The 23,427-nt window shown below is 41.9% G+C and overlaps 1 protein-coding gene across 1 annotated transcript in view; it reads left to right on the forward strand.

Moving 5' to 3' along the window:
- The window catches only part of LOC141258972 (alpha-1,4-N-acetylglucosaminyltransferase-like), a 233,215-nt gene that overhangs the window by 182,867 nt on the left and 26,921 nt on the right, over window positions 1-23,427 (forward strand). The window contains exon 2 of the mRNA XM_073674306.1: window positions 10,875-11,372. Within this exon, the coding sequence (XP_073530407.1) occupies window positions 10,887-11,372 (486 nt within the window). The 5' untranslated portion in view covers window positions 10,875-10,886. The remainder of the gene's footprint in view (window positions 1-10,874; window positions 11,373-23,427) is intronic.

Here is a 23,427-nt window from a genome sequence, read left to right on the forward strand (position 1 = left end):
CCGTCACAGTCAGACACTGAGGAGCGCAAGCATGCCTGCGCTTCTCAGTGTCTGCGGGATGACAGGCTGGATGGCAGCGTTCTGCTGCGGTCCAGCCTGTCATCTCGATGTAGTAGAGCTGAAGCTGTCCTGGGAACCATGGAAAGGTAAGGATGAGGTTGCTTTATTATTTTTCTTTTATTGCAGGAGATCGTTGGCTTCAGCTGGAATGGGCGTGATGGTAAGTATGGTTTAATTTAGAACAATAAAGAATTGTGTGTTTATTTCAATTAAAGGACTTTATTCTGGGTGTTTTTGTTTTTTTTTTAACTTTGACTATGGGGTTAGTAATGGGGGTGTCTTATAGACGCCTCTCCATTACTAACCTGGGCTTGATGTCAGCTGGCATTATAAGCTGACATCAACCCCAACCCTATTACCCCCTGCCACCGCACCAGGGCAGCGTGGAAGAGCGAGGCTAAGTGCCAGAATTGGCGCATCCTATGGATGCGCCATTTCTGGGGCGGCTGACGTCTGGTGTTTCTAGCCTGGGAGGGGGCCAATATTCATGGCTCCCTTCCTGGGCTATTAATATCAGCCCCCAGCTGTCTGCCTAGCCTTTGCTAGCTATTAAATTAGGGGGGACCCCACGTCATTTTTTTGGGGAGGGTCCTCCATTTTAATAGCTAGTAAAGGCTAGGTATTCAGCTGGGGGCTGATATTAGTAGCCTGGGAAGCACCGTGGGTATTACCCCCTTCCCAGGCTTCAAACATCTGCCCCAGCTGTCTGCTTAACCTCCGCTAGAGACTAAAATTACGGGGAACCCCACGCCAATTTTTTTTAATAATAAATCCTTTATTTTAATACTAAATGACAAGTACAGTAACCAACACTGTCACTGTAGTTATTATATATGTGACTGACATGTTTCTATCTATCTAATTTATGTGTGAAGCTCTATTCTGTCTGTTATAAATTGTCGGGTACAGATGCTGAATTGCCGGCCGGCTTTTTTAAAGAGACGGTGCATGAAAACACTATTATTTTTTTTAATAAATCCTTTGCAGTAAATGACAAGTACAGTAAGCAACACTGTCACAGTACTTCATATAAATGTGACTGACATGTTTCTATCTATCTAATCTATGTGTGAAGCTCTATTCTGTCTGTTATAAATTGTCGGGTACCGCTGCTGAATTGCCGGCCGGCTTTTTTAAAGAGACGGTGCACGAAAACACTATTATATTTTTTAATAAATCCTTTACACTAAATGACAAGTACAGTAAGCAACACTGTCACTGTACTTCATATATATGTGACTGACATGCTTCTATCTATCTAATCTATGTGTGATGCTCTATTCCTTCATGTCTAAATTGTCGGGTACCGGTGTATGCCGCTGCTGAATTGCCGGCCGACTTTTTTAAAGAAAGCGTCTTCTGAGCAGTTTGTCAGCTTTTGGACACCTTTGAAGGTGTTTTCTATGTGTTCCTATGTGTTTTTGTTTGCCTGCCATTGGTTTTAACGGTGTTCGACGGTGTTCTAAGGTGTTCGACGAACAGTTCGACGAACAGTTCCTCGAACATCCCGGTGTTCGACGAACCAAACCGAACCCGAACACTACGGGGGTGGCTCAACACTAATCAAGACTCTTCAGACCTATAGATCACTACCCATTCCTGCTAATACATGTGGGGACAAATGACACCGCAAGAAAGGACCTGGAATCCATCTGCAGTGACTTTGAAGACTTAGGCAAGAAAGTGAAAGAATTGGGAGCGCAGGTGGTCTTCTCATCCATCCTCCCAGTGGATGGCCATGGAACAATGAGGTGGAATAAGATTCTACAGGTGAACAACTGGCTACGTCGATGGTGCCGTCAACAAGGATTTGGATTTCTGGATCACGGAATGAATTACCTATACGATAGACTACTTGCTAGAGATGGGGTGCACCTTACGAAGACTGGAAAACATGTATTTGGAAGTCGCCTTGCTACACTCATCAGAAGAGCTTTAAACTAGAACAATGTGGGAAGGGAAGCAAAAGGCCAGAAAAAGCCATACAGCTGACAAATACTATTGAGATCTCTGCTACTGGAAGTGGAAAGGAAGAACAAAGACAAAACAATTTAAATAATAAAAATATGGGAGGAAGAGAAACCAATCACAAACTAAAATGTTTTTATACAAATGCACAAAGCATGGGCAACAAACAAGGAGAATTGGAACTACTAATGCAGGAAAAGGAATATGATGTCATTGGAATCACTGAAACTTGGTGGGACGATACACATGATTGGAATAAAAGGCTAAAAGGATACAACTTATTTGCAAGAAACAGACTTGATAAACGAGGAGGAGGTGTTGCATTGTATGTTAGAAAAGCGTATATCTGCACAGAGATTGAAGCTTCAGAGACTGGGAGCTCTGTGGAAACTGTTTGGGTAAGAATACAAGGATAGAACAACGGAAAGGACAGCATTGTAGGCATTTACTACAGGCCACCTGGGCAAGCTGAAGATATGGATGAACTCTTTATGTATCAAATGACCAAGTTCTCCAAAAAATATGACGTAGTGGTCATGGGAGATTTCAACTTTCCAGACATTTGTTGGGAATCTCTCTCAAGTAAAACTAACAGGTCAAGCAAATTCTTAGCCTCTCTTGCTGACAACTTTATCTTCCAAAAGGTAGGGGAGAAAACAAGGGGATCTGCTACTTTGGATCTAATCCTTATAAACAGGGAGGAAATGATTGAGGAGGTAAAGGTGGCTGGGACCCTAGGAGGCAGCAATCATGCTATTATAGAATTTTGGATAACTAGAGGAGGAAGACATGTGAAGACTCAAACTTCAAGGTTAGATTTTAGAAAGGCAGATTTTAAGAGACTCAGAAAGAGAATAGGAGGGATCCAATGGCTGGATGTCCTTAAGGACCAAAATGTCCAGGAAGGATGGGAAATTTTTAAAAATGAGATTCTCAAAGCACAATCGTTAACAATCCCGAAAAGTAGGAAGAATGGGAAGCATTTAAGGAAACTAGGATGGATGAACACAGAACTTAAACACATGCTAAAAAGAAAGAAAGAAATGTTTATTAAATGGAAAGAGGGAGGCATATCTAAAGAAGATTATAATGCAGTCTGCAGATCCTGCAGGGCACGTATCAGGTTAGCTAAAGCTGACAATGAATTAAGGCTTGCAAGAGATGTCAAAAGCAATAAAAAAGGATTTTGGGGGTATGTCAAAAGTAAAAGAAAAGTCAAAGATGCTATAGGATTTTTACAGGATGAAAATGGAGAAATGGTAAGAGAGGATGTTGAGAAGGCCGAACTTTTTAATTCCTATTTTGCATCTGTTTTCTCTCAGAAAGAAAATGTAACATCAACTGATCTTCACTGTCCTTTTAAAGGAATAGAGGAATCCAAGTTATCTGTAAACAGAAAGATTGTGAGGGAATATTTAGCTAACATAAATGAGTTCATGTTAGAACCTTGCTGTTAGGTTTTTTTTTCCTTTGCTGGTCACATGACCTTGTTGGCCTATTTAATCCTGCTCCGCCCTTCTGGCTTTGCTGGACTTCATTGTATATCTACTTTCTAGCTAGCCTGTGCTCTGTATCTAACTCTGTTAGTTTGCTTGGTCTACTGACCTCTATGTTCTATATATTTTGTTTGTTCGTCTGTCTGCTACTATTTCTGTTAGGAGGTGTCCCATATTCCTCCCAGTCCTTAGTACTTGTAGGGATTCCCTCCCCACATCTATAGGTCTCCGTACAGACTAGCTTAGGACTTTAGCAGGTCTGATCGCAGGATCAGGTCCCCTGTTACATCGTAGGGATTAAGCTGAGTTCTATCGTAGGGACAGATCTCCTCTCTTTCCTTAGCTCTGGTAGCAGAACATAACAGTAAGTCCAGCCAGCAAATTCTCTAAGGAAAGATTTTTCTGTTCCATCATGGTGTCGGTTCAGGATTTGGTTCATCGCCTGCAGGGACTCTCTCTGGAGGTGGCCGAGCTCCGTCAGCACGTGAGTAACTGTCCTGGAGCACATTTCTTGGAGCCTAAGGTATGTTTGCCGGATTTATTTTTTGGTGAACACCGAGAATTTTTTTCATTTAAAAATGCTTGCTTATTGTATTTTCGTTTGAGACCTAAGTCCTCTGGGGATGAATCCCAGCGCGTAGGGTTCATAATGTCACTTTTGCGCAAAGAGCCTCAGGAGTGGGCCTTTTCTTTGCAACCTAGTGATTCATGCTTCAGATCAGTGGATAGTTTTTTTTCTGCTTTGGGACTATTATATGATGATCCTGACCGTGTCGCATCAGCTGAGACTGAGTTGAGACGTTTAAAACAAGGATCAGGTAATGTTGAAAAATATTGTACTCATTTCCGTCGTTGGTCGACTCAAACAGGGTGGAACGATTCTGCTCTGAAAAGTCTATTTCTTGCTGGGCTCAGTGAAAGGGTTAAAGACCTGCTAATTGCTTATCCTACACCTGAGGATTTGCAACAGGCTATGCAATTAGCTATACGGGTGGATAGAAGACTGCGTGCTAGGGTTAATGAGAGCAAATCCTCTGCTATGTCAGTTTCTGGTTATGATAATGTGTGTACTAACAGTGGTGAACCGATGGAGATTGGATCGGTGGCACCTCGCTCTCAAGAAAAAGACCGTCGTTTTTCGGAAGGCTTGTGTTTCTATTGCGGAAAATGTGGTCATTTGATTAAAGGCTGTGAGCTTCGTATGAAGAAAGAAAAAAAAATGGTCAGTCACGCCCGTATTGCCTGTTTAAATTCCAAGGGTATATTTTTAGCTGCTTCCACGATTGCTCAGGAAAAATTAATGGAATTTTGGGTGTTTGTTGATTGCGGGTCTACACTGAATGTAATTGATGGGGGATTCGTGGAAAAACTCAATTTAAAACCTGAACCTTTATCATCCCCCATTGCTGTGGTTTCTGTGGATGGCTCCCCTTTGAAGAATATTACTCTCAAGGTCAGTGAATTTCCTCTCACTATTAATGGTGTTCACCATGAGAAATTGGATTTGGTAGTGTTGAATAACTTGCCTTCTCCAGTAATATTGGGTTTGCCCTGGTTAAAATTTCACAATCCTGTACTGGATTGGTCTACCAGTGAAATTAAATCCTGGAGCCATAAATGTTATGACAAGTGTTGTAACGGGCGTATTGCAGCTTTGGATAGGGGAGAATTGCCTGTTCCTATTCAGGATTTTTGGAGAGTTTTTTCTGAGAAAGAATCGCAGGTTTTGCCTCCCCATAGAGACTATGATTGTTCTATTGAATTTGTCCCTGGAGCGACTCTTCCTAAAAGTCGTTTATTTAACCTTACTATTCCTGAGAGGAAGGCTTTGGAGGAATACATACAGACAAGTTTGGCCGCCGGTCACATTAGGCCCTCTAAGTCTCCTGTGGCGGTTTGATTTTTTTTTGTAAAAAAAAAGGACGGCGGTTTACGTCCTTGTCTGGATTTTCGTGAGATTAACAAAATTACGGTACGCAATCCTTACCCACTGCCATTGATTCCTGATCTGTTTAACCAGTTATTGGGGGCCAAGTGGTTCTCTAAAATTGACCTTAAGGGGGCATACAATCTGTTGCGCATGAAGGAGGGTGATGAATGGAAGACTGCTTTTAACACTCCTGTGGGTCATTTTGAGAATCTGGTTATGCCTTTTGGTCTTACTAATGCTCCTGCATTTTTTCAGAATCTGATTAATGACATCCTTAGACCTTTGATCGGTAAAAATGTGGTTGTGTATTTGGATGACATTTTGATTTATTCACCAGATCTGGAGTCTCATTGGCGGAGCGTGCGTGAGGTATTACAGTTATTAATGGACAATTCGCTTTTTGCTAAGCTGGAGAAATGTGAGTTCGCTGTACAGAGAATTAGTTTTTTGGGCTACATTATCTCCAGCAAAGGTTTTGAGATGGATCCGGTTAAGGTTCAGGCTGTGCAGGAATGGCCTAGGCCTATTGGTTTGAAATCGATACAGAGGTTTTTGGGTTTCGCCAATTACTATAGAAAATTCATAAAAAAATTTTCTAGTATTGTCAAACCTCTGACTGATCTCACCAGGAAAGGTGCTGATGCGGTTCAGTGGTCTTCTGAGGCCATTGAAGCTTTTGTGTATCTCAAGGAGAGGTTCACCTCTGCTCCCATCCTTATGCAGCCTGATGTTACTAGGCCGTTTTTGGTTGAGGTTGATGCTTCCTCTGTGGGGGTTGGCGCAGTATTGTCTCAGGATAACGGGGATGGATTACATCCCTGTGCCTTTTTTTCAAAAAAATTTTCGGAGACTGAATTGAATTACGATATTGGTAATCGGGAATTATTGGCTATTAAACTCGCATTTGAACACTGGCGCCACTTCTTGGAAGGTGCGGAATTTCCCGTTCAGGTTCTTATGGATCATAAAAATCTGATATATCTTGATGCTGCCAAGCGCCTGAATGCCCGTCAGGCTAGGTGGGCACTGTTTTTCTCGCGGTTTAATTTCTCCGTTACTTACATCCCTGGTACTAAGAATGTTAAGGCGGATGCCTTGTCTCGCAGTTTTTCTCCCATAGTCGGTGCTGAGAAAGAGGAAAACATTTTACAAGAAGGTGTTGTGATAGCTGCTTTAGACTCCGTTTTGGAAGATGAGATTCTTAAAGCTCAGGAGAATGCCCCATCTAACACTCCTCATGGGAGGTTGTTTGTGCCTGGGACCTTTAGGAGAGATTTGTTTGTTGAGTGTCACGAATCTCGGTTGGCAGGTCATCCCGGAATCTCTGAGACCAAGAGACTGGTGGGTCGCAGTTTTTGGTGGCCTGGATGGCAGAAGGAAGTCATTAAGTGGGTGCGCCAATGTACTATATGTGCTAGATCTAAGTCCTCACATACTCCTGCTGCAGGGTTGCTTTGTCCTTTGGAGGTCCCCAGTGCTCCTTGGACACATTTGGCTATGGACTTTATAACTGACCTTCCCCCCTCTGAGGGTTTTACTGTCATCTGGGTGGTCGTGGACCGTTTTAGCAAGATGTGTCACTTGGTTCCCTTCGTCAAACTGCCCTGCGCTAAAACTCTCGCTAAGGCCTTTGTCAAGGAAATTGTCAGACTTCATGGCGTTCCTACTGACATTGTTTCTGATAGGGGTCCTCAGTTCGTGGCTCGTTTTTGGCGTGCCTTTTGTGACAGGTTGGGAATTCATTTGTCGTTTTCGTCCGGATATCATCCTGAATCTAATGGCCAGACAGAAAGGAAAAACCAGGATGTTGAGCAGTTCTTGCGTTGTTTTGTGGCAGACAATCAAGAGGGGTGGTCTGAGTTTCTGTCACTTGCCGAATTTGCTCTGAACAATCATACATCTTCTTCTGCTGGTTGTTCGCCTTTTTTTTGTTGTTCTGGGAGACATCCGTCGTTTGGGTCGTTCTCCAAGTTGGGATCTGCCGTGCCTGAGGAGGAGAATTTTTCCGGTGATTTGGAAAGAGTTTGGACGGATGTGCGTGGTAATCTTCAGGAGGCCAACAGAAAATCTAAAGACTACTTTGATAGGAAACGACAGGAGGTTTTGTTCGCTGTTGGTGACATGGTTTGGTTGTCCTCTAGGAATCTGCGGTTGAGGATTCCTTCTAAGAAATTGGGTCCCAAGTTTGTAGGGCCCTTTAAGGTGCTTCAGGTTGTCAACCAATCTGCTGTTAGGTTGGAGGTTCCTACCTCCTGGAGAATTAATCCGGTCTTTCATGTCTCTCTGTTAAAAAAAGCTGTTGTGTCGGATGGTGACGCCTCTGCCTCTGTTCCTCCGGTGGTGGAGGACGGGGAATATGAAATTTTTCGCATCCTTGACTCTAGACGGTATAGAGGTAGTTTGCAGTATCTTGTGGCCTGGAAAGGTTTCGGACCCGAGGATAACTCTTGGGTGAGGTCAGATGATGTTTCCGCGTCCAGACTTATCAGAGCGTTTCACAGGAGATTTCCTGATAAGCCTGGTCCTAGGGGATCCGGAGGATCCTCTTAGAAGGGGGGGTACTGTTAGAACCTTGCTGTTAGGTTTTTTTTTCCTTTGCTGGTCACATGACCTTGTTGGCCTATTTAATCCTGCTCCGCCCTTCTGGCTTTGCTGGACTTCATTGTATATCTACTTTCTAGCTAGCCTGTGCTCTGTATCTAACTCTGTTAGTTTGCTTGGTCTACTGACCTCTATGTTCTATATATTTTGTTTGTTCGTCTGTCTGCTACTATTTCTGTTAGGAGGTGTCCCATATTCCTCCCAGTCCTTAGTACTTGTAGGGATTCCCTCCCCACATCTATAGGTCTCCGTACAGACTAGCTTAGGACTTTAGCAGGTCTGATCGCAGGATCAGGTCCCCTGTTACATCGTAGGGATTAAGCTGAGTTCTATCGTAGGGACAGATCTCCTCTCTTTCCTTAGCTCTGGTAGCAGAACATAACAGTTCAAGTCTCCAGGTCCAGATGAATTACACCCCAGAGTACTGAAGGAGATCGTAGAAGAAATTTTAGAAGCACTCTCCATAATCTTTGAAAATTCTTGGAGAACAGGAGAAGTCCCAGAAGACTGGAGAAGAGCAAATGTTGTTCCTATCTTCAAAAAGGGGAAGAAGGTGGACCCAGGGAACTATAGGCCGGTGAGTCTGACTTCTATACCAGGAAAGATCTTTGAACAAATTATTAAACAACATGTATGTAAGTACATGGATAAGAATGAAGTGATTAACCAAAGTCAGCATGGGTTTGTAACTAACAAGTCATGTCAGACTAACTTAATTTCCTTCTATGACAGAATCACTGACTGGGTGGATCAGGGAAATGCTGTAGATATAGTATATCTTGACTTCAGCAAAGCATTTGACAAAGTATCTCACACCATCCTTATTGAAAAAATGACCAAGTATGCAATGGACCAGGCAACTGTTAGGTGGATTCATAACTGGCTTAGTGATCGGACTCAAAGGGTGGTTGTAAATGGTTTCACATCCAGCTGGATGAATGTCTCAAGTGGGGTACCACAGGGCTCCGTCCTGGGACCTGTATTGTTCAACATCTTTATCAATGATTTAGATGAAGGAATTGAGGGTAAACTGATTAAATTTGCTGATGACACAAAGCTAGGAGGGATAGCTAATACTAGAGAAGAGAGAGAGAGGATTCAAAAAGACCTAAATAAACTGGAGCAGTGGGCAGCAACCAACAGAATGGTTTTTAACAGGGAAAAATGCAAAGTACTACATCTGGGCAATAAAAATGAAAAAAGCATATACAGAATGGGAGGAATAGAGCTAAGCAACAGTACATGTGAAAAAGACTTAGGTATACTAATAGATCATAGACTGAACATGAGTCAACAGTGTGATGCAGCAGCAAAAAAGGCAAATACATTTCTGGGATGTATTAACAGAAGCATACAGTCTAGATCACGTGAAGTCATTATCGGTCTTTACTCCTCTTTGGTCAGACCTCATCTGGAATACTGTGTACAGTTTTGGGCACCACATTTTAAAAAAGACATAGACAAACTGGAGCAAGTTCAGAGAAGAGCGACCAGAATGGTGACTGGTCTGCAAACCATGTCCTATGAGGAACGGTTGCAGGATTTGGGAATGTTTAGCTTGCAAAAAAGAAGACTGAGAGGAGACTTAATAGCTGTCTACAAATATGTCAAGGGCTGTCACATTGTAGAAGGATCATCTTTATTCTCATTTGCACAAGGAAAGACTAGAAGCAATGGGATGAAACTAAATGGGAGGAGACACAGATTAGATATTAGAAAAAACTTTTTGACAGTTAGGGTGATTAATGAGTGGAACAGGCTGCCACGAGAGGTGGTGAGTTCCCCTTCAATGGACGTCTTCAAGCAGAGGCTGGACAGACATCTGTCTGAGATGATCTAGTGAATCCTGCTTTGAGCAGGGGGTTGGACCAGATGACCCAGGAGGTCCCTTCCAACTCTACCATTCTATGATTCTATGATTTATTTATTTTTTGTGTGGGGGGGGCCCATTTAGAGCTTCTGCTATGGGACCCCATGATTTCTAGGTATGCCTCTGGCTATTGTTTATCTTTTTGTTGTTTTGCCAGTAAGGCTGTGTTTACTATTTGCTTGAGCTGCAAGGCTTTATGCCACATAATAAAGCCTGCAGAGAAAACACGGTTACCGAGTCTACTTCCGGAAGCAGCCAAGTGAGGTGACTTACCATAGGGCTTTGAACCAAACATACCTTTAGGAATTTTGGTCAAAAGATAAAACTTGTCTCATCGGACCACAATACGTTTCTCATATGCATTTTGGCAGACTTCATGTAGATTTTAGTAAAACATAGCCAGGTTTGGATGTTTTTCTTTATAAGAAAAGGCTTCAGTCTTGTAACTCTATACCACAGGCCAGACACATGAACAATATGGGAAATTTTTGTCACATACAGTACACAATCACAACCAGTACTTGACAGAAATTACTTAAGCTTGTTTAATATTGCTGTAGACATTTTGGCAGCCTCCCCGAAAAGTTTCTTCCTGTCTTTTCATCAATTATTTGAGGGATGTCAAGTTCTAGTAATGTCACTGTTGTGCTAAATTTAAGCCACTACTTGTTGCATTATAGCAGGGGTGTTTAGACTTTTTATATCCAATGTACACTCAAATAGATTATTTTGTATTCATAAGAATTAGATACTCATATTTCATGAAAACTCGTAAGAAATATAAATGCTAATAACAACTTATGTGCACCAAAGTCAGCTCCAACTCTTCTTTGAAGCTTTGTAGTACATTATTATCACAAAGCCTGGGTCAACTTTAGTATTGTTTGATACCATGTTAGTCCAGTATAACCGTGTCTAATTATGTCATTTTTCTTCCCATACATTATAGGATATCACAGCTATGTTGAAACAGCTAAGAATTTTTACCATTGTGCTTTTTATAGCAATTTTAAGCTTTTTAACCAGAACCATCATCAAACAAAAAGGCATGGACATCAAAGACTTACTAAAGCACAATTCTCTTGTATCTCATTTCTCAAGAGCAGAGAATGCTATTAGCTACAATATTAACCAAACATTAAATCATAAAAATGTGCTTATAAGGGATGTTCTACAGCAAGGAAATAGTATCTTATTTGTAGAAACCACAGACAGAATGGATGAACCATCCTTGGTTTTATGCTCAGTTGAATCAGCGGCTCGAGTGTATCCGGACAGACCAGTGGTGTTCTTCATGAAAGGACTAGATGAGATAATCATTGAAGATGAAGAGATAAAAATCCGAGAACACTACCCAACCCTTTCATCCTATAAAAATATCTATTTTTTTCCTTTGAAATTGGATAAATTATTTGCTGAGACACCACTTATGGCTTGGTATGAGAAGGTAAGTCATTTTATATGGAAATAAAATGTTAATAAAAAGTATTCACGCCAGCGATGCTGCAGTTAACCAGCACTAAGCTTGGAATGATTGTAAAAGAGACACAATGCTTCACCAAAGCTCTGGCCCCTTCATTGTCAGGATTAGTTGAGCCCACTCCATACACAACATGTGCCAGCATTATAGCAGCTAGCTTTGGTTATTGTTATTTAATCACTTTAATGCCCTGTCACACTCAGACATTGATATTTAAGTACGACTATCACGTCATATGATCATTCCAGCTCTAATCACCCCCCCAACAAAGTTTCATGGCATGCTGATGTGTTGCTCCCAATTCCACCATCTTTGTATTTTCATGAAAACTAGCCACAAAATGGGAGTCATAGAAGATTTTCGCTTCAGCAATATATTGAAAAACTGTGGAATTACTGCAAATAGAACAAGCAATTAAAAAATGGCACATTAATGTCCCTGAAGAGTTCGAAAAAATAAAAAAAAATAAAAAATGTTTTTAACCCCTTAAGCCCCAAGCCTGTTTTGACAAGACCAAATTTTTCAATTCTGACTAGTGTACATTTATATTACAATAACTCTGCAATACTTCAACATATTCCAGTGAATCTGAGAAGTTTTTTTCGAGACACATTGTAGTTCATAGTTAGTGGTAAATTGAGTTTGCTATCATTGCCATTTATTTATAAAAAAATTTAAAAAATTGTGAAAACTTTGCAATTTTCTAACTTTGAATTTGTCTGCTCTTAAATTAGATCGTTATACCACACAAAATCACGAAGAAATAACATTTACCACATGTCTACTTTACATCAACATAATTCTTGAAACATAATTTTTTTGGTAGTAAGTTAGAAGGGTTAAAAGTTTATCAGCAATTGTCCATTTTTCCAACAAAATTTACAAACCTATTCTTTTAGAGACCACATCACATTTAAAGTGGCTTTGAGAGGCCTATGTGACAGAAAATACAAAATGTTGACACCATTTTAAAAACAACACCCCTCAAAGTGCTCAAAATAAACCACATTCAAGAAGTTTAATAATGCTTTATGTGCTTCATTGCAATTAAGGCAATGTGAAAGGAAAAAATGAAAATGTTAACTTTTCCCACAAAAATGTTTTCGCCCCAAATTATTTATTTTCACAAGGGTAACAAAAGAAAATGGAACCCAAAATTAGTGTATAATTTTTACTGAGTATGCTAATACCTGATATTTAGTGGAAATTCACTGTTTGGGCACACAGCAGAACTCGGAAGGGAAGGAGAGCTATTTGACTTCTGGAGCGCAAACTTGCTTGAAATAGATAGTGGATGCCATGTGACATTTGCACAAGTTACCCCATTTTGGAAACTACACCCGACAAGAAACTAAGGCTATGTGCCCACGATGCAGAAATGAAGCAGAAAATTTCTGCAGCATTTCTGCATCTCCCTGGCAGAAAAAATGCATGCAGATTGTGCATGCGTTTTTCCTGCAGAATACATGCGGATACACATGCGGGTTCACATGCGTTTCCGCATGCAGATTGACAAGCGCTTTCCAGGCGATAGCATCACTTGGAAAGTGCTTGACAACTAGGTCACACTATATAAATCCATGCAAACGGCATGGATTTATACAGTGTGAACCGTAAAAATTAAAACAAATAAAGCTATACTCACCCCCGAGGCCCCGGTGTGTGCAGCAGCGCTCGTTCCTGTCTGGTTCCCGGCTGCCAGCATATCGCGAGACAGAGTGGTGAACGGCCTGCGGTCACATGACTGTGACGTCACCGCAGGTCCTCAAGCGATGCCGGCATTCAGAGAAAAGCATTCGGAAAGGTGAGTATAAACTTTATTTGTTATTTTATTCTTTTTTTACAGGTACAATGGTACCCAGGTCTGGATGAGAGTCTCCTCTCCTCCAGAACTGGGTACCATCCGCACATAGAGACGCATAGAAGCCGCTTGTACAAATGTACAGTCGCGGTTTCTATGCGTTTCAATGCAAGTCAATGGCGCGAGTTCTGCTGCGCTTCCGCAAAATTAAATGACATGCTGCGGATTTTTGTACGCAGCATAAACGCTGCGGAAAAATCCGCAGCATGTGCATAGAACATGCGGAATCCCCTTGGGGAACATGGGGTGCGGATTACCTAGCGTTTCACAAGCGTTTCCGCTGCAGAAATTCCGCAGCATAAACGCTTGAAAAACGCTACATGGGCACCCAGCCTTATCCAGAGTTGTGGTAAGCACCTTTATCCCAAAGGTGCTTCAAATAATTGTATAATGTTGTGAAAATGTATAATTTTCACGCAAAAATTATAGTGTGATCCCAAATGTTTCATTTTTACAAAGAAAACAGGGGAAAATGGACCCCAAAATGTGTTGTGCAATCCCTCCTGAGTACACCGATACCTGATATTTGGTGAAAAACTACTGTTTGGGGGCACAGCAGGGATTGGAAGGAAACGAGTGCCATTTGAATTCTAGAGCTCAATTTTGGCTTGACTAGATTTCTCATTTCATGTTACATTTGAAGAGCCCCTGACATGCCAAAACAGTAGAAGTCTCCGAAAGTGACCTTATTTTGGAAACTACTGCGGTGGGGGAAATCTTTTAGGGGTGTAGTGAGTAAATTGAGCCCTCAGGTGATTCAGAGAATTGCATAACATTGGGCTGAGTCAATGGAAAGTTACCATTTCCAGAATAGCAGAGCCCCCTATAATTGACCCCATTTTACAAACTACACCCCTTAATGAATTCATCTAGGGGTGAAGTGAGCATGTTGATACCACATGTGCCTCACATAATTTTATACCATTGGGTGGTGAAGAAAGAATATTACATTTTTACCAATAAAATTTTGTTTTAGCCCTGCGTTTTTAATTTTTATAAGTACTTATAGGAAAAAATAGACATCACAGTTTGTTGTGCAATTACTCCTGAGTGTGCCAATACCCTGTGTAGCATCGGTGTCTCTGCCCCCTGCCAGGCAGAGACGCCGTCCCTCTCACCTCCCCGCTCCCCGCACGGCGTCCTCCTGCGCTCCTCTTCCTGCTGCTGCCGTCACGCGCAGCTTCCCGGGCACTGTGCTTAGGGCGCGCGCTCCTTCTCTCTTAAAGGGGCCGCGCGCGCCGTCCTAAGGAGTCCCCGGCCAATAGCCGAGGGTCCTCCCATATATACGGTTCCTCCTCCAAAATGGAGGTGCCCGAGCAAAAGTTGATGCACAGCATACTTACCTCTGCTTCAGCCCTCAGGTCCAGTTGCCAGCCTGACTACTGTTCCAGTCCGCCAGCCTGACTACTCTCCAGCCCGACAGTCTGCCTTCCGTTCTACCCGCCAGTCTGTCTATGGGCAAGTCCGCCTGCTTACCAGGAAGCACCTTCCAGTTACCTGCCTGCTACCTGCTGTGCCTGCTAGCCCGCTCACCTGGGAGCACTCGCCTATTACCTTCCTGTTACCTGAAAGCCTACCTGGAGGCTCCTGCTGTCACTTGCCGTGACCACCCTCCTGCTAACCTAGAGACTTCAGCCTGCTTGGCCGTCACTTGCCGTAGCCTACCTGGAGGCTCCTGCTGTCACTTGCCGTGACCACCTGTCTGTTACCTAGAGACTTCAACCTGCTCTGCCGTCATGTGCCGTGACCACCTGTCAGCTATCCAGAGACTTTTGCCTGCCTGTTGTGTCCATCCGCTATACAGGTCAGTCTGCTGACCAGTGGGAGCCACCTGCTCTCTTACAAGGTCATCCCCAGAGTAGCACCTGGTCCCTCTGCTCGGTCCCTCCCTGGTCATGGAGTCGTTAGCTGCCATACGACCTGGGTCGGTTTGAGTTGATACTTAGTCACGCCCCCCTGGGTCCCTCCTTGCACCGCGGCACAGAGGTTCCACCAGCCGGATCCGTAACACCCTGCATGTTATCAGAAACTACTTTTCAGGCACAGTGAAAAGCTCAGAAGTCAAGGAGAGCCATATTAAAGTTCAGATTTTGCTGTTATGGTTTGCGGGTGATCTGACCCATTGGAAGAGACCTTGAGGTGCCTGAGCAGCAGAACCCCTCATAAGTGACCCAATTTACAAACTACACCTCCAAATGAATTCATCTAAGGGTGCAGTGATCATATTGACACCATTGGCGTGTCACAGAATTTTATGACATTGGGCAGTGAAGAAACAATAATTACATTTTTGCCCCAAAAAATTTCTTTAGCCCAAGATTTAACATTTTCACATGGGAAAATAGGTAAAAATGGCTTCAAAATTTGTTATATAATTTCTGCTAAGTGAGGCAATTCCCCATTTGTTACTAGTGAGTATTGTTTAGTCATACAGGGAGAATCGGGGGGGGGGAGCTTTATTTGACGATTTTAGAGCAAATTTTCCTAGAATAGTTTGTGGACTCCATATAATGAGCACAGCCCCTAAGTGCCAGAATCCTCTCTCAATTGACCCTATTTTGGAAATTACACCTCTCTATGTATTTATCTACAGGTATTGTGACAATTTTGACTCCATGGGTTTTTTTTGTAGTGCCCAGTACGTTGTAGTGCTCGTATATTGTAGTGCTCAGTACATTGTAGTGCCAATACATTGTGCCCAGCTTGTGCTCCTGTAGATATGCACCTGTAAATTAACTAGGCTTTCATTGTTACAGTACTAACAAATTAGTGGATGCTAACTGTGGTCTTTGCACACTGGGGCTCAGAAAGGAGAGGGGGCATTTGGATTTGGGAGCACATAATTTGGTGTATTTCTTTTGAGGGGCAAGGATCTATTTAGCTTTTCCAGAGCCTGTGTGCTATCAGTAATGTTGAAGCCCCCTTTATTTCCATTTAAAGATGACGGGCCACTATGGGGACTTGCTTTTTTTGTGGATTCAATTGAAGATTTTATTGGGAACATTTTACATAAAATTTTGATCACATTTATCCTGTGCTTTACGCTGTGCACTTACATCAGGGTTTCCATTTAAATCTCTGAATGACGTTAATCACATGAAACCAGTTACTCTGGACTTCATTTGGCCTTTTTTCTGCAGAGTCCTTCTTTTCAGAAGTGCATAAAACCGTGTCCGGCCTCACTTTTATACACGCCTAAAAAGATGGACACAGCAGATAATTGGCCAGACAGAGTCCAAAGTGTCTCCATTTGCCTCATTATAGGAATCGTCCATCGGAAGTTCAGTCTGAATTACGTATTTGAGAGACTTGCACAGAAAACATGGTGTAAGCACTCAGCGTAGAGCGCAGGATAAACACGAGCCCACTTCCTCTCCTTGCCTCCTAAATGCTATTGATCATGACATTTATGGGGTTAAACAGCTTGGGCTGTGCACTCACCACCCCTGGTTGTGATAGCTGTAACTCGGCTATCACTTAATAGGAGCTCCTGGTGGCATTCGTGTAGAAATAGCTACTGTGCCTGCACAATTGCCATGATGTACCTATATCGTCATTTTGCGAGAACCCCTTCCTGATCAAGAACAACTTTATCAAATGGCATGAAGGGGTTAAAGATAGAAACATAAAAGTTGAAACATCTTCATGTTCCCTGACCAAAAATAACAAAGTATTAATAATTAAAAATAAACATTATTGGCATTGTTTCATCTCTAAAAGTCCAATCCATAAAAATCAACATGTCACAGGAACCCCAAATTGGTATAAATTAAAATATCAGCTCACTGTGCAAAAAATAAGCCTCCATACGGAGCTTTCCAGGCTACTAATATCAGCCTCCCAGCTGAATACTTAGCTTTTACCGGCTATTAAAATGAGGGACCCCCCCCCCCACAAAAAATTACGTGGGGTCCCCATTTTTTAACAGCTAGCAAAGGCTATGCAGACAGCTGGGGACTGATATTAATAGCCTTGGAAGGAGCCATGAATATTGGCCCGCTCTGGGGCTAGAATCAGGCCAGTAACATGAACTTAGCTCATCTTGATGCTGTCACAGCAAGTCACTGAGGAGCGCAAGTATGCTTGAGCTCCTCAGTGTCTCTGCAGGATGGCAGGCTGGATGGTCGCATCCAGCTATGATCCAGCTTGCCATCTAGATGTAGCAGACCTGGAGCTGTCGCGGGACACATGGATGGTCCTCACATCGGAAAGGTGAGGTTGAGATTGCTTTATTATTTTACTTTGATTGCAGGTGACAATGGCTTCAGGTGGAATGAGTGTGATGGTAAGTAGAGTTTAATTTAGAACATTAAAAGGAGTCTGTGCTTATTTCAAATAAAATATTTTATTCACTGTGTGGGTGTCTTTATTTTACATTTCACTCTCACTATGGGGTTAGTAATCGGAGCATCTTATAGACGCCTCTCCATTACTAAACTGGGCTTGATGTCAGCTGGCATTATAAGCTGACATCAACCCCAGCCCTATAACCCCACTGCCACTGCTACAGGGCAGTGAGCAGAGTGAGGCTAAGTGCCAGACTTGGCGCATCCTATGGATGCACCATTTCTGGGGCTGCTGAGGGCTCCTGTTTCTAGCCTCGGAGGGGGCCAATATTCATGGCCCCTTTCTAAGCTATTAATATCAGCCCCCAGCTGTGTGCATAGCCTTTGCTAGCTGTTAAAATAGGGGGGCCCCACATCATTTTTTTTTGGGGGGGGGGTCCCCCATTTTAATAGCCAGTAAAGGCTAAGTATTCTGCTGGGGGGCTGATATTGGTGACCTGAGAAGCTTCGTGGGTATTACCCCCTTCCCAGGCTTCAAACATCTGCCTCAGCTGTCTGCTTAACCTCTACTAGACTATAAAATTACGAGGAACTCCACGCCAATTTTTATAATAAAAATCATTAATTTAACAATAAATTACCATATTTTTTGGACTATAAGACGCACTTTTTTACTCCAAAATTTTGGAGGAGAGTAGGGGGGCGTCTTATAGTCCGAATACTATATACATGGCTGTGCATGGTGGTGGGTGTGGGGGAGCGGCAGCGGGAGATCAGGGTGGCACAGGAGGCAGCAGACTCCTGCTGCAGCCTACGCTGTGCCCGCTACTAAAGAAAATTAATATTCCCAGCCCCCCACACCCATGGGCGTGGAGAGCAATGAATATTCATTTTTCTTAATAGCCGGCACACTGGAGCCGCAGCGTGGCTCCTGCTGCCGCTCTGCGGTCTGTGTGCCCGTTATTAAAGCTCATGAATATTCCCTGCAACCCACTCCCATGGATTGTAGTGAATATCCATGGTCTTTAATAGCAGGCACACTGACCGCAGAATGGCAGCAGGACACTCGCTGCGGTACAGTGTGCCAGCTATTGAACAGACTGAATGGTCACTGCTCCCCACGCACAAAGTCCTGGCGCGGGGAACAGTGACTGTTCCAGCACAGCGTCTCACACTGCGTGAGGGCGTATGGCAGGTGTATCTATATACATATATTTATATGTGTAGTGAAGAATATTGCAATAGAAAACTGTGTAAAAGCCCTCGACAATTCCCCTATGTAAAAGCCCATGTTAAAATCGCATTGCATACAGATTGCATACGGATGTCACATACGTATGCTAGGTGAGAAAATCGCATAGCAATCCCATGACACTCGCATGACACTCCCATGGCACTCGTGCGTTTTTTCGGTCCAGAATACGGAACTTTTTTTTTACACATTTGGGGATGAGCCCTTAATAGAAGATGCTACCTTTCTTAATGAAGACTGCAGCAGCCACGGTGAGGACCAGCAACATGTCCCTCCACCCCGACGTAGGTTTTGCCTTGCTACTTCCTAGAGTTTGTTGAAATAAAGAGATATTGATAAAAAAATAAAAAAAATTGGCATTGTTGCATCTCCAAAAGTCCAATCCATGAAAATCAACATGTCCTAAATACTCCAAAGTGGTATCAATAAAAATGTCAGCTCACCATGCAAAAAGAAATCCCTCATACAGGCCCGTAAACTAACAAATAAAAAAGTTTTGAGTCTGAGGAAATGTTAACACTAACAACATTTTTTATTAAATTTGAATTGTTTTAACTGTTAGAGTACAAAGGAAATTTACAAGTTTGGTAGTGTCATAATCATAATCATCTAAAGAATCATGTTTATAGGTAAATTTTACTGCATAATGAATGCTGAAAGAAAAAAAAAGCTATGGTTGAATTGAGTTTTTCCACCACACTTGGAATTTATTGTCAAACTTTTAGCACTCTATATGGTGATTTGACAAATGGATTTCAAATCTATAGCTCGTTCTGCAAAAACAAGCCCTCATATGGTTATATCGATGGAAACATAAAAAAAGATGTGGCTATTGTAAAAAAGGTATAGCAGAATAGCATGGGATAGGAAACAACTTCCTGTTCACTGGAGGTCAACAACTAGAATTCCTGTGAAGTAGAGGTCTAATCATTTGTACCTCTCCTCCATTAATTCTTATGCGGGTGCCAAAGACCAGTCAAGCGCACTGCTTAGCTATCGCCAGCAGTCTCATTAAGAATTAATGGAGCGGCAGTGCGCATAATTGACCTCTGCTCCATTCACATGGGGATCTACAGAGCTCTGGCTCTTGGAATCGGTGGGGGTTCTAGCAGTTGGACCCCTGGCGATTAGGCAGTTACCCCATATACTAAGTATAAGGGATAACTTTCAAACTTGCCAATAATTCTTTAACAGGTAAATGCTGTATTTTCTAACCTAAACATTTGATGCTGTCTATTTTTCTTTGTTCTCTTGGGTAGCATTTTGACATGTCAGAATTGCCATAAATTTACCACATGAATTCTGTACAGCAAATCTACTTCAATTAACAATGATTTATACAGTACAGACCAAAAGTTTGGATACACCTTCTCATTTAAAGATTTTTCTGCATTTTCATGACTATGAAAATTGTACATTCACACTGAAGGCATCAAAACTATGAATTAACATATGTGGAATTATATACTTAACAAAAAAGTGTGAAACAACTGAAAATATGTCTTATATTCTAGGTTCTTCAAAGTAGCCACCTTTTGCTTTGATGACTGCTTTGCACACTCTTGGCATTCTCTTGATGAGCTTCAAGAGGTAGTCACCGGTAATGGTTTTCACTTCACAGGTGTGCCCTGTCAGGTTTAATAAGTGGGATTTCTTGCCTTATAAATGGGTTTTGGACCATCAGTTGTGTTGTGGAGAAGTCAGGTGGATACACAGCTGATAGTCCTACTGAATAGACTGTTAGAATTTGTATTATGGCAAGAAAAAAGCAGCTAAGTAAAGAAAAACGAGTGGCCATCATTACTTTAAGAAATGAAGGTCAGTCAGTCAGAAAAATTGGGCAAACTTTGAATATGTCCCCAAGTGCAGTTTCAAAAACCATCAAGCGCTACAAAGAAAGTGTCTCACATGAGGACCGCCCCAGGAAAAGAAGACCAAGAGTCACCCCTGCTTCTGAGGATAAGTTTATCCGAGTCACCAGCCTCAGAAATCGCAGGTTAACAGCAGCTCAGATTAGAGACCAGGTCAATGCCACAGAGAGTTCTAGCAGCAGACACAACTCTACAACAAGTGTTAAGAGGAGACATGCAGCAGGCCTTCATAGTAAAGTAGCTGCTAGGAAACCACTGCTAAGGACAGGCAACAAGCAGAAGAGACTTGTTTGGGCTAAAGAACACAAGGAATGGACATTAGACCAGTGGAAATCTATGCTTTGGTCTGATGAGTCCAAATTTGAGATCTTTGGTTCCAACCACCGTGTCTTTGTGCGACGCAGAAAAAGTGAATGGATGGACTCTACATGCCTGGTTCTCACCGTGAAGCATGGAGGAGGAGGTGTGATGGTGTGGGGGTACTCTGCTGGTGACACTGTTGGGGATTTATTCAAAATTGAAGGCATACTGAACCAGCATGGCTACCACAGCATCTTGCAGCAGCATGCTATTCCATCCGGTTTGCATTTAGTTGGACCATCATTTATTTTTCAACAGGACAATGACCACAAACACACCTCCAGGCTGAGTAAGGGCTATTTGACCAAGAGGGAGAGTGATGGGGTGCTACGCCAGATGACCTGGCCTCCACAGTCACCAGACCTGAACCCAATCGAGATGGTTCGGGGTGAGCTGGACCGCAGAGTGAAGGCAAAAGGACCAACAAGTACTAAGCATCTCTGGGAGCTCCTTCAAGATTGTTGGAAGACCATTTTCGGTGACTACCTCTTGAAGCTCATCAAGAGAATGCCAAGAGTGTGCAAAGCAGTCATCAAAGCAAAAGGTGGCTACTTTGACGAACCTAGAATATAAGACATATTTTCAGTTGTTTCACACTTTTTTGTTAAGTATATAATTCCACATGTGTTAATTCATAGTTTTGATGCCTTCAGTGTGAATGTACAAATCTTTAAATGAGAAGGTGTGTCCAAACTTTTGGTCTGTACTGTATGTGAAGGAGTTTCTTAAAGACCAAACAAAGTAAAATGTCTGCACCACCTATAGAGGCAACCAATAGACCCCACCTGTTATAGAAAGCCAGGTGACCTAGATTTAAGAACATATAGGTGCTAGACTTAAATCAACCGTAATTCATAGTAAGAGGAGAAAAAAATAAAGCTGCACTCACCGTTCTTTAAAACTTTTTTCAGTCTTTATTTCATGTCTTCAATAAACAACAGTGGAAAGCAGTGAGTGCGGGGAGGAAGAGACGAACGACAACTGTTTTGCACTGTGTTTAGCGCTTCTGCAGGTGCAGATCGTCAGAACTGCAACCTCACTTCCTTTAACAGGTGCATAATTGAGGTCAAAATTAAAAAATTAAAACATCATAAAAACACTGAAAAATCGGATCTATAATTCAGTCCCAAAGGACGAGTGGCGTTAGTTCGAGAAATCCAAATTTCTTCTCTTTGTAGAAGTATTTTATTATAATTGCCTCCTCTGGCTGGAAAAGGAACATATTCTATCCCTGCAAATCTGAGTGTGTTAGAATCAGCATTGTGAAACTGAATTAAGATATAATAGTTTTTTTGGCCGCAGTTTTTGCTAAATCCTTATCATTCTCAATAATATGCCAGTTATTATGAATGGCTTTCCTTATAACATCATCCAGAGGGCTATGTTTGAAATGAAACACAAATCTCTTTTCACTTTGATTTTTTTGTCTATTATAGCGTCGGTGTGGTAAATCTGATTGGAAAAATTTAGCCGCTTTTTCCAAAGCTGCATCCAGTATTTTTATAGGATAACATCTGTCTAAGAAATGAGATTTCAATTCATGTGATGTAGCATCACTGCTGTTGATTTTTCTAAGCCTTAAAAATTGGCTATAAGGCTGACCGGCCTTTGTATGAGCCTGGTGAGCACTATTAAAGTGCAAAAATCAATTAGTAGACATGGGTTTTTTTATAGAATGCAGTTTATATCTCACCATCTTGTATTGAAACAGACACATCCAAAAAATTAAGGGAATTACCCCGAATTCCGACGTGAATTATTGATTGTATTGGTGGTATTTAAATAAAAAACAAAGTCTGAAAAATCTTTTGCTGAACCTGCCCATATTATAAAGATATCATTAATATACCTCAAGAATAATTTAATATATTTAATATACAGGTTTTCTACTGTGCAGATATATTTTTTCTCAAAATAAGCTAAACAAAGGTTTGCAAATACACATGCAACTGGGGTCCCCATCACGGTGCCAGTGCACTGCTTATAAACTGAAACCTATTATGAGTGAGGACAAATTCTAAGCTTTCACTGAGAAAAGCAACATAATCTTCACTTTTTTCTGATTGTTGCAAAATGGTTGTTATCGCTTCAATACCAAGATGGTGAGGTATTCTTGTGTACAAACTGACAACGTCTATAGATACTTGAGAAGAATCTGGCTGCCATATAAAATCTTTTAATGATGAAATTTCCCTGTATCCCTAATAAATGATGGAATACCTTTTAATAATTGATTTAACATCCAATCCAAATATTGAGAGAGTGGTTCCGTAAGGGAACCAATAGCTGAAATTATTGGACGTCCAGGTGTTTTTTTTATGGACTTATGGATTTTTGGTATGGTATACCAGTATGGTTTCTGAGGATAATCAGGGAACAATTTTTCAGCACT

This window comes from Phyllobates terribilis, unplaced genomic scaffold, assembly GCF_046119375.1.
Source record: "Phyllobates terribilis strain yellow unplaced genomic scaffold, ASM4611937v1 Scaffold_3__8_contigs__length_932513732, whole genome shotgun sequence".
NCBI lineage: Eukaryota > Metazoa > Chordata > Amphibia > Anura > Dendrobatidae > Phyllobates > Phyllobates terribilis.